This window comes from Bos taurus, chromosome 20 (genome assembly GCF_002263795.3).
Source record: "Bos taurus isolate L1 Dominette 01449 registration number 42190680 breed Hereford chromosome 20, ARS-UCD2.0, whole genome shotgun sequence".
NCBI classification, from domain to species: Eukaryota; Metazoa; Chordata; class Mammalia; order Artiodactyla; family Bovidae; genus Bos; species Bos taurus.
In genome coordinates, this window is record NC_037347.1 from 22,264,888 (window position 1) to 22,283,816 (window position 18,929).

An 18,929-nucleotide genomic window follows, 5' to 3' on the forward strand; every position below is an offset into this window, starting at 1 on the left:
CAGTTTATTGTGATCCACACAGTCAAAGGCTTTAGCATAGTCAATGAAGCAGAAGTAGATGTTTTTCTGGAATTCTCTTGGTTTTTCTATGATCCAGTGTTGGCAGCTTGATTTCTTGTTCCTCTGCCTTTTCTAAATCCAGCTTGAACATCTGGAAGTTATCTGTTCATGTACTGTTGAAGCCTAGCTTGGAGAATTTTGAGCATTACGTTGCTAGCATGTGAGATGAGTGAAATTGTGTGGTAGTTTGAGCATTCTTTGACATTGCTTTTCTTTGGGATTGGAATGAAAACTGACCTTTTCCAGCCCTATAGCCACTGCTGAGTTTTTCAAATTTGCTGGCATATTGAGTGCAGCACTTTCACAGCATCATCTTTTAGGATTTGGAATAACTCAGCTGGAATCCCATCACCTCCACTAGCTTTGTTCGTAGTGATGCTTCCTAAGGCCCACTTGACTTTGCACTTGAGGATGTCTGACTCTAGGTGAGTGATCATACCATTGTGGTTATCTGAGACATTAACATCTTTTTTGTATAGTTCTTCTGTGTATTCTTGCCACCTCTTCTTAATATCTTCTGCTTCTGTTAGGTCCATACTGTTTCTGTCCTTTATTGAGCCCATCTTTGCATGAAATGTCCCCTTGGTATCTCTAATTTTCTTGAAGAGATCTCTAGTCTTTCCCATTCTATTGTTTTCCTCTACTTCTTTGCATTGATTTCTTAGTAAGGCTTTCTTATCTCTCCTTGCTGTTCTGTGGAACTCTGCATTCAGATGGGTATACCTTTCCTTTTCTTCTTTGCCTTTCTCTTCTCTTCTTTTCTCACTTATTTGTAAGGCCTCCACAGACAGCCATTTTGTCCTTTTGCATTTCCTTTTCTTGGGGATGATTTTGATCACTGCCTCTTGTACAATGCTATGAACCTCCATCTGTAGTTCTTCAGACACTCTATCAGATCTAATTCTTTGAATCTATTTGTCACGTCCATTGTGTAATCATAAGGAATTTGATTTAGGTCATACCTGAGTGACCTAGTGGTTTTCCCTACTTTCTTCAATTTAAGTCTGAATTTTGCAATAAAGCGTTCATGATCTGAGCCACAGTCAGCTCCAGGTCTTGTTTCTGCTGACTGTATAGAGCTTCTCTATCTTTGGCTGCAAAGAATATAATCAATCTGATTTCAGTATTGACCATCTGGTGTTCATGTGTTGATTTTCTTTTGGTGTTGGAAGAGGGTGTTTGCTATGACCAGTGCATTCTCTCAGCACACTCTGTTAGCCTTTTTCCTGCTTCATTTTGTACTCCAATGCCAAATTTGCCTGTTACTCCAGGTATCCCTTGACTTCCTATTTTTGCATTCTAGTTTCCTATGATAAAAAGGACATATGTTTTTGGTGTTAGTTCTAGAAGGTCTTGTAGGTCTTCATAGGCCGTTCAACTTCAGCTTCCTTGCGTTAGTGGTTGGGCATAGACTTGAATTACTGTGAATATTATATGGTTTGCCTTGGAAACAAACAGAGATCATTCTGTTGTTTTTGAAATTGCATCCAAGTACTGCATTTTGGACTCTTGTTGACTCTTTCGTTGACCATGTTTTAACTATTGTGAGTAGTGCTGCTATGAACATTCGGATGCATATATCTTTTTGAATTAAAGCTTTGTCTGGATATATGCCCAGGAGTAGGATTGCTGGATCATACAGTAATTCTATTTTTATTTTTTTGAGGAACCTCCATACTGTTCTCCACTGTAGCTGTACCACCTTACATTTGCACCAACAGTGTCATTCTCCTCTAACATTTTTAAGTTAGCATGTACATTTTTCTATTATAAATCTAAATAATTGAAAAGGATGTCATTTCTGGCATGTCATATATTGTACCTTGACCTGCAGATTTAGCCGATTTAGTTTATGGAAACATCTGCTATATAGTTGAAATGAAGCCAGTCCTCATTGTCAGACCCATTAACCAGATTGAATTTTCAGTTAGAAAAAATCTAACTTCGTTTATCAGTTAATACAGACATATTCATATGTCTCCCTGTGATCAATTTATCTTACTTTGAGATGCTAACTCCAAGACATATAGTTGTATGCATAACTTTCAGAGATTTGTCAGGAGTTTCGCACCCTGAGAACTCTGAGCAGTGCACAAGACAAGGCACTGCGGCTTTTGTGTTTTTATGAAGCTCTTTTGCTTTGCGCCCAGGAAATTGTCTCACAGTTCTTCCTCACAGGAGAGAGCCGTAGACTCAAATTGTCCCTTATTGGGTGCCTCACAGGTTTTTATATCAGGGAATGTATATTTGGGACTTGGGAGAAAGGCCATTGTAAAAGGGAGGTTGGAAAGGAGAATTAGCAGACTGTGGAAGGCCAAATTTAGGAAACATTACAAATATAATTGAAGATAAGTAACAACTTAGCCATAAAGAATCCGCCTACAATGCAGGAGCCTCAGGAGACGTGGGTTCGATCCCTGGGTCGGGAAGATCCCCTGGAGAGGGGCATGACAACCCATTCCAGTATTTTTACCTGGAGAATCCCATGGCCAGAGCAGCCTGGCAGTCTACAGTCCATAGGGTCGCAAAGAGTCGTACACGACTGAAGTGACTTAGTACAGCAAGTCATGGCAAACAGTCGGCTAAGAGCAATCTACCTGCTGACCCCAGGAAGCCTGTGTGTACCCTTAGGGTGGGGTATTTTCAGTCTCAGCACTGATCTTTTTGATCATTTAATTATTTGTTGTGCAATTTGTCCTATGCATTGTATTCAACAACATCCTTGACCTTTGCTTACTAAAGTGCCAGTAGCAACCCCTTTGCCCCCACTGTGACAAGCAAAAATGTCTCAAGATATTACCAAGTGTCCAGGGATGGGGGCAAAATGGGTCCTGGCTGACACTCACTGCCCTAGCTTTCATCATTTTGAGGACTGCTGTCCTGGGAGGTAGTGGCTTCAGAGAACTAACCGGTAGCCTGGAGAAGGGTCCACGGTTGTGGTGTGGGACCCAATTTTCCTCCCCTTTTGACCCACAAAAGTGGAACTTGAATCTTATTTCCAAATAGGCTGGGTGCAGCAGAAAGGGAGCCAGGACCAACCAAGTGGTCCTTCTTGCAGGGGTAAGCAGACAGGGTTGACAGTGGTCTTTACTGTTGCTTCTAGTCTTTGGGACAAAGGAGAGGGTGGGGAACATCTGTAAATGTGGTTTGATGACAGCATCAGAGATGTCCCTTAGAAATTCCAAGAAATAACTGAATAAAATTTTGGAGGCATAGGGATCTTTTAACAGAGAAGGGTGAATGTTAGAAAAATTCTTTCTTTACACTTAAAATAAGCCATTTTTAAAACCCCATTCAAGTGTGGTCTAGGGCAATACTACCCAAAGTGTGAATCCATAAACTGTTACTGGTTTTTGACTAGACAAGGAGTTTGAGCCAAAATATGAATCAACACACTGCTTCCTTCATTGAGAATCTCTTGCTATGAAAGAAACGTCAGCTGAATTTAGTGCTTAATGACTTTAGTGCATAGTGACAAAGTTTATTTACCTTCTGGCTCCAGTTCCTTGTCACAGCAGCAGCCTACACTTAGAGCAGCAAGGAAAATGAATTAAGGTCTTCAGAGGATCATGGAATCAATTTTGGGACTTGCAACCTTTGTTTTTTTTTTAAAAAAAAAACAAAAAACTAAAGACTTGTAAAGATATCAGAGTCCATGCAACTTGGAAAAAGTTTTGTTTAACGAAACTTTTGTTTTAGTTAAACCTGTGGAAGTATACACACAGGTGTACTGTATTACGATGTAAAAACATGTTTCTTTTTTTATTTTTTAAATTATGAAAGTATGATAACACACAGGAGACTTGCAAAATCCAGAACAAAGTTACATATAATTCCACTATATAATACAATTTTAAGTAGATGAATTAAGATTTTTAGTTGAAGTTTCAGTATCAAACTCTCAAAAATTAATATAATGAATAAACAAACAAGTAGAAGGATATAGTAGACCTGAAAATCACTGTGAACCAATTCAACATAATTAAGATTTATACAGTTTTCACACAACAGTAGGATACAAAGTCTATTCAAGTTCCCAAAGAGTATAAACTAGGAGAGGCTGGAAAATATCCAAAGAGATAAAACAAGGGGCAAAAATTTCGTGGTCTAAAGGTATTGAAATCATACAGAGTTTGTTCTCTTGTCACTGTGGAATTATGTAAAAACATATTTCTAACTGTGGATATAGGCCAGGAAAGGTTGAAGAGCGCTGATCTAGGGGAACATGAAAGCACAACTGTGTTGATTTAAGGGAAGGATTATATCCTCCCTTGAACTGCTCTATGTGATAGGCTCCAGCTTCTATAGGCTGCATTTCCTAGGCTCCTGAGTCAGCTGGCTTTTTCCCTGAGTTCAGGTAAGGGGAAGCACTGGCAGGAAATTGGAGTGGAAGAGAAAAGCCAGGGTATTTGTCCTTCTCTCTTTGTTCCTGGTGGCATCTCCAGCATAGCTGTATCTTCATTATGATTCCCAGATCTTTTTCAGTTATGCATCAGCAACAGGTACTGCCACTGTTTGGTCCATATTCCTCAGTCTACCCTGGAGGCATCTTCAGAAGTACCTGTACACACCTGCTTTCTGCATCTCTCCACCTAAGGTTTGAGCAAGCTCGGGGAGTTGGTGATGGACATGGAGGCTGGCGTGCTCCAGGGTGGACTTGGCCCTCTTGAAGGAAGGGCAGGCCAAAAGTGCCCAGGAGTGACCTTTAAGGGAGGTGGGATAAAATTGGCAGATAAAATTCCAGCTTCCTCACCCCTCAGTGGGACAATTCTGATGTAATGCACATTGTTTCTAAGAGGGTTAGAGCACAGATTAAAAAGAGGAAATGAGGTTCAGATAAATTAAATGACTTCTCTAAAGTCACATGTGCTAATGACATTTGAATTCAGGGCTGTTTTTTTTCTACTGTCAACTATTCTATAGCTGTATTTTTTTTTTTTTTTCCTAAATTTCCTTCAAAGTAGAGTTCCCTGGCCTGTAAAATTATTGACTTTGTAACAATTTCTCCAAATTAACCTATTTTGTTTTCTAGGCCAGTCTTTGTTGTTGATTTAGTTGCTAAGTTGTGTCCAACTCTTTTGAGACCTCATGACTTTGGCCCTTCAGGCTCCTCTGTCCATGGCATTTGTCAGGCAAGAATACTGGAGTGGGTTGCCTTCTCCAATGGATCTTCCTGACCCAGTGATCAAACTCATGTCTCCTGCATTGGCAAGAAAATTCTTTACTAATGAGCCACCTGGGAAGTCCTGGCCAATCTTTACCCTGTGCTAGTCCGTTCAGTTCAGTTGCATCTGACTCTTTTAAACCCCATGGACTGCAGCACGCCAGGCTTCCCTGTCCATCACCAACTCCCAGAGTTTGCTCAAACTCATGTCCATCAAGTTGGTGATGCCATCCAATTATCTCATCCTCTGTCATCTCCTTCTCCTCCTGTCTTCAGTCTTTCCCAGTATCAGGTTCTTTTCCAATGAGTCAGTTCTTTGCAGCGGGTGACCAGAGTATATTAATTTCACTCTATATCCTTCCCTTGAACTGCTCCATATGATAACCTTCAACTTCTGTATGCTACAATTCCCGAGCTCCTGGGTCAGCTGGCTTTTCCCCATTACCTGAACTTTTTCCCAAGTTCAGGTAATGGGAGGCACTGGTTGGAAATTGGAAGGGGAAGAGAAAAGCCAGAGTGTTTGTCCTTCTCACTGCCCCTGGTGATGTCCTCAGCATAGCTGTATCTTCCACTGTAGCTGGTCAAGCATACAATAACGCCAGTTTCTCCCAGTGACTGGCCTCTGGGCTTTGGGAACATTGACTCTTCCTTTTGTCTCTCCAGCTCAGAAGTGGTAGCACTTTCTGCTTTTGAAAATTTATGGATTGCTTCACAGTCCTCTGTTTGGCATCTCAGTCAAATCATGACCTATATAACCAATTCATGGATTAATTTCCTTTGTTTTAAATCTTAGAATAATTCACAGTTGGAGCCACTTGGTATACTTTCTAATTTCATATTTCATAAAGAGTGATGATGAGTCCTCTGAACATGATGTGTATAATGAAGGAGCATGTTATTGATTAAATGATATTTAGCTCCAAATCAGCCCCAAGATTCCTCGTCAGTGTGTGTCTTTAATTAACAGGGTTAGGTTTTGTTGTTGCCGTTTGTTTGTTTTCAGTCTCATTTTCTATTAAGTGTACAATAGCATTATGTCTTTAGAATGTATATACCTTCATTGAATATTGTGCTGTGCTTGGTCGCTTCAGTCCTGTCCAACTCTTTGTGACCCTATGGACTGTAGCCCATCAGGCTTCTCTGTCTATGGGATTCTCCAGGCAAGAGTACTGTACTGGAGTGGGTTGCCATTTCCTACTCCAGGGGATCTTCCTGACCCAGAGATCGAACCCGCGTCTTTTGTATCTCCTGCATTGGCAGGCAGGTTCTTTACCACTAGCGCCCCCTATTGTAGTCATGAAATTAAAAGACGCTGTTTGGAAGGAAAGCTACGACAAACCTAGATAGCATATGAAAAAGCAGAGATTTCACTTTGCTGACAAAGGTCCCTATAGTCAAAGCTACGGTTTCCCAGTAGTCATGTACAGATGGAAAAGTTGGACCATAAAGAAGGCTGAGCACTGAAGAACTGATGCTTTCAAATTGTGATGCTGGAGAAGACTCTTGAGAGTCTCTTGGACTGCAAGGAGATCAAACCAGTCAATCCTAAAGAAAATTAACCCAGAATATTCATTAGAAGGACTGATGCTGAAGCTGAAACTCCAACACTTTGGCCACCTGATGCTAAAAGCCAACTCACTGGAAAAGACCCTGATGCTGGGAAAGATTGAAGGCAGGAAGAGAAGGGGGCAATAGAGGAAGAGATGGTTGGATGACATCATCAACACAATGGACATGAATTTGAGCAAACTCTGGGAGACAGCGATGGACAGGGAAATCTGGCATGCTGTAGTCCATGGGGTTGCAAAGAGCTGGACACAACTCAGTGACTGAACAACAACAGCAGAGTAAATAAGGTTTAAGAAGAAATCTGCATTAAATAAAGGAAACATAATAAACTTTTAGACCATTTTTAATACATATTAAATCTCCCTGTCTTATATAATTTCAGTAAAATATGAAGTGTGGCATGAGGAATGGAGTGCTTTGGCCCTTGTTGGAATTTTCTGACATCAGACTTATGTTGTGGAGTGTACGTAATGAGGGGGAAAACAATTTTTATGTAATGACTTTCTTTTCTCTCTTGACCACTGTCAAGGAATGCATTGCTCTTGAAGGAGAGTTCTGGAAAGAGCAAAATAAAGAATTAGCAGGAAATATTAAAAACTATTTAAGCAAGTATATTAAATTAATCTCAGTGCCTATCTGTAGGCCATGTTTTGAGAGGAACCAAATGTTTTCAGAGACCTCCACATTTCTATGAACACTAGATAAAAGCTACAGGTAAAAATCCTTGTATGGTTTCATCTTATAATGTTTTTCCATTTCCTATTAAAAACAAAATGAAAGGCTAACTTCTGGACTGATTATTTTTAGCAACATATACCTTTCTCTGTTATCAAATACATAAGAAATTTTGAACACAAATGAAATTAATGAAGTGTTTCTGATTTTTTTTACTGATAATTCTTTTTTATTCCCAAAGCAAATACTAAGGTTCAGTACATACATGTACACATGTTTGCCAAAGGAATATTGTGCCTTTTATCATATTCCTTGTAATAGAAATAACTTATCCATTTTAGCTACGCATTACATTGATGGCAACCCACTCCAGTATTCTTGCCTGGAGAATCCCATGGACTGTCGCCTGTCCAGCTCCTCTGTCCATGGGGAGGCAAGAGTTGGATACGACTTAGCAACTAAACCACCATACTGAATGATAACAACCTTAGTAATGAGGAACTGCTTATTGATTAGTCTTTTTTTAAACTTATAAACTGAATAAATTAACTCTATTAGATCTTACATCATTTTAATTTTGAATTGCCTCCTTTTGGTGGTACGATAATGTATCTTATCGTACATGGTTTATAATTTATTTCTTTGTGGTTTTGTAACATGCTTCAAGATAAGATTTAACATGCTCATTAGGATTGAAAAAGGAAGGCAGGCTTTTTCTGAAAGAAAGCAAGTCTGACCTGGAACTTTGTTTTGACAAAGAAGACAGTCTTTGCTAGTTGGGTATGTGGAAGATATATTCCACAAACTGAAAGGGCTAAGTTCACAGCTCTAAGGTTTTTAACAAAAATATATTTAAAACACATAACACAATAAAAATAAATAAGTTTTATTTAAAATACTGTATTCAGAAGAAAGTGTTAGAATTAAGAATATTTCCATTTTACCTCCCTTTTCTGAGTGTGTTAGGTTAAACAGATGCTCCTAAGTGGAAAAAAAATCAATAAAACTGTTACAATTAAGGGTCATTTGATAAATCTTGGCAAAGTCTTTTCTTGTGTTCATCAAAATTAAAGTGAGTATAGTGCAGGACTGTAAGGGCTAGGAAACAAATGCTTTTGTAAGTCAAGTAGCTTTTAATTCTTTGTTTTCATTAAAACTGGAGACAATCAAAATATCAGTGTAAGAGCATTACAAATGTTTGCTAGATCATTGCATGCTCTGTTACTAAAAAGTTCAAAGAACTGAGTGATGGCTTAATAATAAAACTCTTCCATTCTATCTTCTTATTGTATAAATATGGGTTCTCAGAGCTTGCTTCTACACAAATAAAAAGAATGCAATTGTTCTTAAATTTATTCTCATTCTAGCATTAAGAAATACTTATCCATAGGTACATGAACTAAATTTTTTTTAAGGTTCAACTCATTAAGATATTGATTTCCAAGATAATTTGTATTTTTGTTCAATAAAATTTAATCAAAATTTATAATACATTCATATTGTTTTGATCAATTGTGAATTAATAATAGTTGTATTGATAATCTAGAGGAAAGTTACTTAATTTTGAGTGTTGACTTATAGAGATATTTTTGTGGCAGAGAAGGATACTACAGATCACAACAGACTTTTAGGCATAAAGCATACTACACTGTAATAGAATTTTTGGAGGAAATAGAATGAGAATATGAGTTGAAGGAGAAAGAAAAATCATGTGAAATCTCCTATTGTTAAAGAAGAATTAGGTTCTTTTTTTACAGAATGATGGAGATATAAAATTACTATGGTGTTTAAATTCTACTGCATACATTTTATAGTGTTATATAATAGCTTTGTTTTTAAATGACTACCATTACAATACGTTGGAAAGAATATCCTTTGCAACTATTGAGATTTTTGAATAATTTTATTTATTAATAGCTGTGCTGTGTCTGTTTCTGTTCAGGCTTTTCTCTAGTTGCAGCGAGTGGGCTCGGAGAAGGCGATGGCACCCCAGTCCAGTACTCTTGCCTGGAAAATCCATGGACAGAGGAGCCTGGTGGGCTGCAGTCCATGGGGTCATGACTGAGCAACTTCACTTTCACTTTTCATTTTCATGCATTGGAGAAGGAAATGGTAACCCACTCCAGTGTTCTTGCCTGGAGAATCCCAGGGATGGCGGAGCCTGGTGGGCTGCTGTCCGTGGGGTCACACAGAGTCGGACACAACTGAAGCGACTTAGCAGCAGCAGCAGCAGCGACTGGGCTACTCTCTAGTTGCGGTATGTGGGCTTCTCATTCTGTGAACAAGAGGCTTCTCCTGTTGTGAAGCACGGACTCCAGGGCATGTGGGCTTCAGTAAGCTCAGCATGTGGACTCAGTAGGTGTGGCGCGGGCCCTGGAGTGTATGCTCAGGAGTGGTGCACAGGCTTAGCTGCTCCACGGCCTGTGGGCTTTTCCCACACCAGGGACGGAGCTCACGTCTCCTGCAATGGTAGGCAGATTCTTTACCACTGGATGACCAAGGAAGCCCGCAACTGTTTAAATTTATAATGAAAAAATTAGATGTCAACTTGGATATCTGGTTCGGTCCCTGGGTCAGAAAGGTGCCCCTGGAAAAGGGAATGGCAACCCGCTCCAGTGTTGTTGCCTAGCAAATCCCCATGGACAGAGGAGCTTGGTGGGCTACAGTCCATCAGGTGGCAAAGAGTTGGACATGACTGAGAGACTAACACTTTTGGATATGTGAAAAGGGATACAGTTCTTCAAAATTCTTTTGAGAATGTCCCTTAAGGGACAATACTGAGTTATAAGATCTCACAATTGGGTTGCCTTACAAAACGATGTTAGCCTGAAAACATCTTCTTGTTCTAAGCACAGCCTTGACTCATGGGTCCGGTAGATTCTCCTGTCAGTGGACCAGGTTCCTTTTGCTTTGTAGTGAACTGAGGATTCATTCTCTCTTTTTCATCTCTGTGAAAGCTGTTTTCTTTTTTTTAATTACTACATAGACCATCTCCCTTCTGTTCGCAATCTTTGTTTAGGCAAAGCTTACTACAATCAATTAGCTTTCTCAGAGAGTAGTCATTCATTCTATCTATCCATCAAAAAATATTTGAGTTTCACACATGATAAATGGATATATTTAGAAAAATGCAAGAAGTCTGATGTAATAGAGACCTGAATTGTTGGTATTAATCTTATCCAAAGCCATCTTAAGAGGTAAGGTTAAGAGATAGTCTAAAAGTCTGCAAACTGGAAGCTCACAGTTCACATGATTTATTTAACATTTATTTGTCCTACATTGTGTTGGACGGTTTTTAAATTAGTTGATAAAATTTAAAAATCAGAAGATTCACATAATCAGTTTTCCAGCTGTTTTAGAGCACCTGTGAACACTGGGCCCACATTCTCACAAGGCAGAAGCCAGTCTGCTGAGACTGAGTTAGCTGCTTGCTGCTCTGTTCGGGCAGGGTTACCTCCTCCGGGTTTGCTGCTGTCCCTACTTTAGTCTTCACAGTATTCAGCTTCACTCATTCATTGCGCCTGCCTGACTAGCATAGGCACTTGAGATTGAGACTTTAAGTTTGGATAGTCTATTATTTTCTCTTGGGTTATTAATAGATGGAGTCTGTGGAAAGCTAAATATTTGTATTGCATTACCGTGGCCCTATTAAAACTGCTTTCAGTAGGTCATACATTTATAGGGTCCCCTCAACTTTCACGGATGGTCACTACAAGAAACAGTGTTGTAAATCCCACTAGTACCCTTTGGGGATCTGGAAGAGGGTATTTCCCTTTACATTGCTATGTAGCTCAGGCAAGGCATTTCGTTAAAGGTTCTGAAAAGCTTTGTTTCCATGGAAGAATTTGTACATTTCTTCTCAAGGACAATAAGAATCTCAAGGACAAGCAACTTATTGTATTTATGTTTTTGCTTTGACTCCAGAAAGTTCTAAGCCAAATTCATGGCTTAACTCTCATGTTGCAAGTCACACCTCATTTCTTGCATATATTCTTGTTCTAACTTCTTCTCTGAATGTTCATCTAATCTAGGCTAATTATTTTCACTGGTCCTCATTTTTTATACAGTATTTACATTTTCTTATTTTATTGTATGTATTTATTGTAAGACATCTCAGACCACACATTTATAATCTTTTCTTGATTTATTTCATCTCTAAATATGGCTGGAGGCTCTATTACATTTTGGTTCTCCTTAGGAAATACCCTGGTTTCAGGTTTGAGTTTTCCTTGTTCTAGTTCCCATCTACCACATATAAAAATTACTCAGTTAAACTATAAGCTTTGCAAGGACTTTTGCGGTGATCCCATAGTTCCCAGCATCCAGTATAGGACTTACTTTCTATATGCTATCTGTTGTGTAGTGACAGTATAATAATGACAACAATAAAAAGTAATTTTTTATTTCAACTCTCTAGAACAAGGGGAATTTTTATCTGTACTGACTCCTGGAAGTCATGTCATCAAAAAGAATGAAAGATCCATGTACAAATAGACTTTACATACTTTATCATAAAAGGAATATGTTATGTAAGACTGGTGGTAAACTTTTTCTCTGGGGATTAGGAGTGGAAAGTGGCTCTGTTTCTTTAAACTTCAAATTAATTTAACTTCACTTATCTTTCTATGAATCCTTATTTAATACCTTGGACATAGGCTACATAAATTATGTACTAGTATAAAGAGAATATAAGCAGTCAAAATTACAAGTGTCTACCAAAAATCTTCACAATTTAATAAAAAGAGAATCTGCAGACACTACTAAGTTTATGCAAGTGTGTGAGTCTGTATATTTCACAGACATAGCAAAATGGAACCTAAGGCCAGATTTATAGTTTGGATGGGCCACATTTTGCTACGAAGAAAACGTTTCTTCTTATTGTTAAGTATGACAAGGCAGGCTGTTGGAGATACTTCATGACTCTATCTTAGCCCCATTCTATGGTGGCTCGGCCTGTGGTCAAAAGCTCAGGGCACTGTTTAATGGCTCTGTCCATGGGATGTGCTCATGGCCACATTTCTAAAGTTAATCACTTGCACTTAATTTCAAGCCATTTTTTACTTTGAAAACCCTGAACGCCTCATTGAGGACAGAACATACAATGTGTGCCAAGCCCTCTGGTTTCAAAGTTCAGATGTTTTTGAGTTATTTGACTGGACAAAAGGTCGAACCATATCTTTCACAGTAGGGAAAGTGTAATTTTCCATGTCTTTATGATGTTTTGAAATGGTTGAAGTGACTTTTCTCCTAAAACTTCTATAAGTAAATAACTTTTACCAGTGGAATAACTCTAATTTTGAGATGCCTTGCTTAAAAATGTTGGAAGTAACCCTCTCCACTCCTATCTGTAATCTATTTTCCAGCAATGGAAGGGAGAATCGAAGGCAACCCCAGATTACAACCTAGATCTTTCATGTTTGGACAAAAAAAAAAAATGGAAAGTTGAAGCTTCTAAAAAGTCTCTCAATTTGTGAGATTACAGCAGATAACCTCAACTCTATATTTTCATATTAGTGTTTCAGCAAAAGTTGATTAGAAAGGCCCTGATGTCAGAGATTACACTCTTGTCCAAGCCTTCATAGGGTCCTGCCATACTTCTCTGTGTTTGCATCTCACTTATCCAGGATCTTACAGTTGACTTCTCTTTTCCACATTATCATCTTTTTTTTACTTTGGTTTCCATACATATCATTATTTCTGTCTCCTGCGTCAAGACAACTGTGTGCCAAGTGAACTGTGTGCCAAGTGAACTGTGTGCCAAACCGACTAGGAATGTGGGCTCAAACTTCTTGCAAGATTTACCTTTGTGGGCTACCATCCAGTAGCTGGTGAGTATTTTTGCGTACTTTGCTCAAAGTTGTTCTGCGTGAAAACTGACCTGCCAGGAGTTACTTAGGCATCCCAATGAAGACCAAACTGCTATAAGGTATGCTTAGGAGAAGGCACACCTCTTAAACCTTGTCTTCCATCCTTAACCCACCCACGTGCCCACAGGTCTAGCTTCCCTTTTGACCCTAAGCAAGTGTTTGAACTTTTGGGACGGAAGTGGGAGGTCGAGTTCATAAGACTGGGCTCAGGACTCTTGATAGACTGACTATTTCTGCCCTTCCCCAGGTCTAGGGAGTGTGTACCTCTGGGTCATTCCTGTTGCGGGGGGGGCGGTCCGGGATTAACCCTATCCCCAAATCAACCTATTTGGTGATTAACAACCTCTAGTACTGTTCTGTTTTTTTCGCGCGTGCACAGTTTTTATTTTATAAGCCTCTTCTCTGAATCGTGGAAGTCTATTCACCATCACTTCTTTGCCCTATTGCCCTATCTTCCAGAGTCTGTTTGGCAAATGACCTCTTCCACCGTTTATTCCACTGATCACCGTGTACGCTGATCAGCTCTTCCCATTTCTGCAGGTCTCTTAGGGGAAACCGCAAAATGCCTGGTCGCTGTCCTCTCTTTCTGGGCTTATTCACGTCCATCAATCAATCCATTAATTTCAGTCCACCTTCCACAGGGCTTCCTCTCGGCCGTCGATCACCTCCTCTCTCCTTACTTAGGGAAGTCTGTCGAGTTGTCCCTGCAAGTCTCTTGCTCATCTCCCCCACGCCCACCCAGACCGGAGGGTCTGTCAGTCGGTCCGCAGACGCCCCGACCGGCTCTTGGGCCTCGACTGACTGGACGTGAGTCTGTCCCGCGCCAGCGTTTCCATCCGTCCCCCGTCTGCCTCCAATTCGGCAGGAACTTTACTCCAGCCGAGAGGGGAAGGGCGGGTGAGCGCTGGTGCGGGTCGAGGCGCCCGCAGCGGGCGCGGGGCGCGGCAAGGGGCGCCGGGCGGGGTGGGCTTGCGAGCGGGCTGGGGGTGTCGCGGGCCGCCCTGCCCTATAAGGGGCCGAGCCGCCTCCGCCGCCGGGCGGGTGCCGGGCGGACCGCGGCGGCGGCGGCGGCGGCGGCGGCGGCTGCTGCGATTGGCTCAGGCGCCCCATCCGGGGACTGGGCTCGGCGCTGCTCGTTCGCCCTAAAGGTACCAATATGGCGGAGGTGAGCAGGGAAACCGGGCAGGAGCGGCCGGGCTGGAACGGGCGCCCGGCGGTCTCCCGCGGTCCCCAAGCCAGCTTGGGGGATCCCAGGCCTTTCCCAGGGCCCTGCGGGGGGCGGCGTGGCGTTGTGGGGCCGCAAGGCGGCGACGGGCGGCGGCGGGGCCGGCCGGGGGGCGGGAGCGGGCGCGGGAGCGGTCTCCCTCCGGGACTAGGCCGCGGCGGCTCCGGCCCCGACCCGGCCGGCGACGGGGTCGGACCGGAGGCGGCGGCCGGCGGCAGCGAGCCCCGGTCGGGGGACGCCGCCGTGCCGTGCCGCCGAGCAGCTTGCGCGGGCCGCTGGAGCCTCCGCGCCGCCTCCCGGGGCCGGGGTGGGTGGAAACCGGCCGAGCCCCCCCCCCACCCCCCCTCCGCGGCCGGATCGCAAAGCGGGGAGCGGGCTGCGCCACTGCCCTGCGGGAGGAGTGTTTTGTGCCCCCGGCCCTTTGGGTCCGGGCTGCGGGCTGAAGGAGTCTCACGCTCCACTTTGCTCCGGCGCGGAGGCGAGCGGGATGCGCGGCCGCTGGGCTTCGGTAGAGGCAAGATTCCCCGCCCCGCAGCCCTGGAGGTGCGGGAGCCCCTGGGGGTAAACGGGGAGGACCAAGACCCTCGACGCTCTCTCCACGGGCTCTCGGTAGCCCCACTTTCCTTCCGTTTAAGGGGGTCGGCAGGGCGAGCGGAGCTGCCCTGGACGTGTCCCCCGGGACTAGTGAGCTGGGGCGGGAGGATGGGGGGCGGGTGGCGCAGCAGAAGCCCCTTGGCAGGAGCCCCCTAGGTCGAGGAGCTCGCTCTTGGGCTCGGGGAGCGACTAAATACTCCGGGAGGATACCACTGTCTCTGGGACTGCGGATCCGCATCTCTAGACGCGGGAGAGAGGATGGGGGGCTTACGCTCTTGGTTTGGGGGCCAGTGTCCGGTTTCGAGCTGGCCTACGCTCGGGGATAGAGGACAGCCCCGGAGTTGGGGCTACCGGGCCCCAAGGGGGTGGACTCGATGCAGGGGGCGAGTCCCTTCCAGGAAAGGGTGTTGCCTTGCGAGGTGTTGTTTGGGGGCCGTGGAGAGCCGGTGGGATTCGGGGGACTACTGAAATGCTAGGATATGGGGGACTGATGCTGCGAGCCGACTGTTCTGGGTTCTGCTTCTCTGCTTTGTAACTTGCTGAGCTCCAAGGGGCGGCTTGGAGTTGCCTGTTAGACACCGGGCTTCGTCCCGGGTCTGCGAGTTTGTACACTGGGGACTCGGGGAGGAAGGCGAGGCAGCCAAGAGGGGCCCGAAGGGGGCCAGGAGCTAGTGGAGCGAAGCTACGTCTTGCACTTTTGGCAGCTGCGGAGGAGCGCTGGGCTCCGCCTCCTCTGCGCCCTGTTGCCGGCGCTGCCTCTTCCCCTGGCTTCGCGATCTAACCGCACGTTTTCTTTTCTCTCCTAGGCTTCTTTTGGAAGTTCGAGCCCAGGTTTGTTCTGTTCTCTTACCTTTTCAGTGGGCCTCAGCGGGTGGTGATGGGGTCCCAAAGATCTATTGCTCAGTTCTTTCAACAAAAATTTGTTTTGCGAATTTTTCATCATTTGTTTTTAAGAGCTTTCGGTGTTCTTTTTGGTAATTAAGTTGTTTGAGGAAGGAACAACTATTCTGTCTCATAATTCCTCTCTCTTTTTCCTTGCATGTTGAAAAAAATACTTTGTTACAAAGCTGCTAACTGACATGTTCTTTTAAAGTAATATATCTAATTCTCACATACCCTGTTTTTAATTTTTCTCCAAGCCTGAAACAATTAATCCCACATCTATCCCAAACTTTCCTCCAACTTCAGCAGTTTAGATTTTAATTTCTTTGACAATTCGTCTCTCTAATTTGTCAGGACTTTGGGGTTGCTTATATTGATATTAATCACTTCTCCCCCATCTCCCCTTATTTTGTCTCATACATTTTTCAAAATTGAGAAATGCCTGTAGATTGTGTTAAATTGAAAACTGATAGGTAAAGCTGGCCTAATTAAAAGAAACACATACTTTCTGAGGTTGGTCATACAGAATTTTTGAGGTGAGACAACATCAGACCATCTAGGACTGTGTTTCTCAACTGTTTTGGTGTCAGAAGCCCCTGTCGGGATCTGATGAAAGCAAGGGACTCTGTTTACAGAACTCTGCATATAATTTGGGGTTTGTGGAACCCCTGAAACCTATCCCATGGTAGAGACCTTTCCTCATGTGCTAAAATGTAAGGAGCTTTGTTTCAGTTTTTCATTCCCTTTCCAGCCCCTTTTTGGCTGCCTCTTTTCCCTCATAGTCTCCAAGAAAAGTGCCTCTAAACTAGTTCAACCCCCTTATTTTACACTGGAGGAGACTTAAATAACTCTGCTGAGAGTTACTTAGTTAATAGCAGAGTCCGGATGGGCTCTCAAGTCTTCAGTTACCACATGTTGCCTTACAGTGAACAGACCATTTTCCTTGCATATTACTCTGTGTATTTAGTCAGTCTTCAAGGTCTCATTTGATTATCATTTAAGGTATAAAACAATTAACACCAAATAGAAGAAATTTGTGGCTATTTTGAAAATAGCTTTTGAAAATAGTCTTTACTTTTAAATTGTTTTTAAGTTTGTTTAATTTTGAGACAGACGTTTCTTTGTTAGAACTGATTTCAGGGAAAGAATATTTATGTACAAAATGCCAAACATCTGGATGATAATAGAAGTTTTCCATTTTGCATCACTGTGTTTAAGAAGTTGCAATCTAAATAAAAAGCAAGAGACGGTGTGATTTTTGGAGTTTAAACAAACTTATAACTTATTTTTAATCAATTAGCCAATTTTTAAGAGAATTTTAGAACCAGAAGAGACTAGAGGTCATCTAAGCCAACCCTATATATTTTACAAATGAAAAACTGGACCCAGGCCCAGAAAGTTTAAATGACTGACCTCAGGTCCCAGAAAGCCAGGGACAGGGCCAAGAGTAGACTCTGAGGCCCTTCCATTTCTGGCCCTTATTGAATGAATGCTTTCCTCAAGGGGAAACCTTGAAGTGAGCCAAGCGATGTGGATTAGGAAGAGAGTAGAGCTCAGCCGTCAAAGAGGTAGAAAAGAAGGAAATGGCAAACTACTCCAGTACCCTTGCCTGGAAAATCCCATGGATGGAGGAGCCTGGTAGGCCACAGTCCATGGGGTCTCAAAGAGTCAGACACAACTGAGTGACTTCACTTCACATTTCCTACCTTACACTTTGGCATACCCCAAAGGTATCCAGGAATTTCTCCAAAAAAGAAAATTCGTACTGGTTGATGTTCTGCTTTTCTGCTGTTTAAGAAGTATTCATCTTTCTCTAAAATTAACTTAAACCACCTATATGTCAATAGATTTTTTAAATCAGCAGGTTAAAATCTTTCAGTGTGTGAAAAATAACATCATAATGCACACCTCCTAAAAACATTTTAGAGAAATTATTATTTTCGGGACTAACGACTAGAGTTCTCTGAACTCAGAGCCAGAAACATTGAATTGTCACTGATTTTGAAAAATCTTTGGTCTAGTTCAGTGCTTTGGTAATGATCTCAATGTCCTTCAGTGTTTGAAGTTTTAACATATTAAAGGTTGAGTAAAAACACATCAAACTTTTTTGTGTTGAATATGCTTCCTTCCAATTCTCCCTTTCTCTACTCTTGAGATTCTGCTGCTGCTTTTCTTTCCCCTCTGAGAGTCATTGGTCTAGTTGAATTACATATTAGAGTAAAACAAATGAAGAAAACTCTGGTTTTCATAAATTTGAACTTATTCTCTTGGAATTATAGATAGTATTCATTTCTCCACTTGGTTTTCAGGGGTATCCTGTTGACTTCAGAATTGCCATTAAAAATCATTCATTGCCATCTCTTTTTGGCCACATCTCAAGGCTTTCAGGATCTTAGTTCCTGATCAGGAATCAAACCTATGCCCCTGGCTGTGGAAGTCCTAACTGCTGGACCGCTAGGGAATTTCCAGGCACTGCCATCTTATAAACAAGTTTGAATTGACCAAAACAGCTTGCAATGGGATGTATCTTCCAAAGCCCATAGATAGGATTTTCTGTATTCCCTTCACATAATCTTAAGTACTTAGTAGTAGTCCACAGAAAGGCATTCTCATACGGGTTAGTTTTGGGGAGCTTGAAATACTGTTACAGACATGAAACGTGAGGTGGTGCCTTTCAAGACTCAGTTGCTGTGTGGCTGCCTCATAGAAACTTGGGTTTGTTCTAAAAAACCAGGTTTCTGTTGTGATTTGAACTTTTATTTGAGAGTGAGAATTGAGTAAAATTAATATTCCCTTGTGAAGTTTTTAGCCTCAGTGTACAGCAGATTCTTGTGAAGTCTTCTATTCATAACCCCTTTGGCATTTTTCTACTGCTTTTAGACAAACGTATTAA

The 18,929-nt window shown here is 42.3% G+C and overlaps 1 protein-coding gene across 2 annotated transcripts in view; it reads left to right on the forward strand.

Annotated features, from left to right (window-relative positions):
• The window catches only part of MIER3 (MIER family member 3), a 104,173-nt gene that overhangs the window by 60,418 nt on the left and 24,826 nt on the right, over positions 1-18,929 (forward strand). The window contains exons 1-2 of one of the 2 annotated variants that reach the window (NM_001304755.1): positions 14,459-14,500; positions 15,961-15,985. The exons of the other annotated variant lie outside the window; for it this stretch is intronic. Of the exons in view, the coding sequence (NP_001291684.1) occupies positions 14,492-14,500; positions 15,961-15,985 (34 nt within the window). The 5' untranslated portion in view covers positions 14,459-14,491. Of the gene's footprint in view, positions 1-14,458; positions 14,501-15,960; positions 15,986-18,929 lie in introns of those variants that run through there. 2 annotated transcript variants of the gene reach the window in all.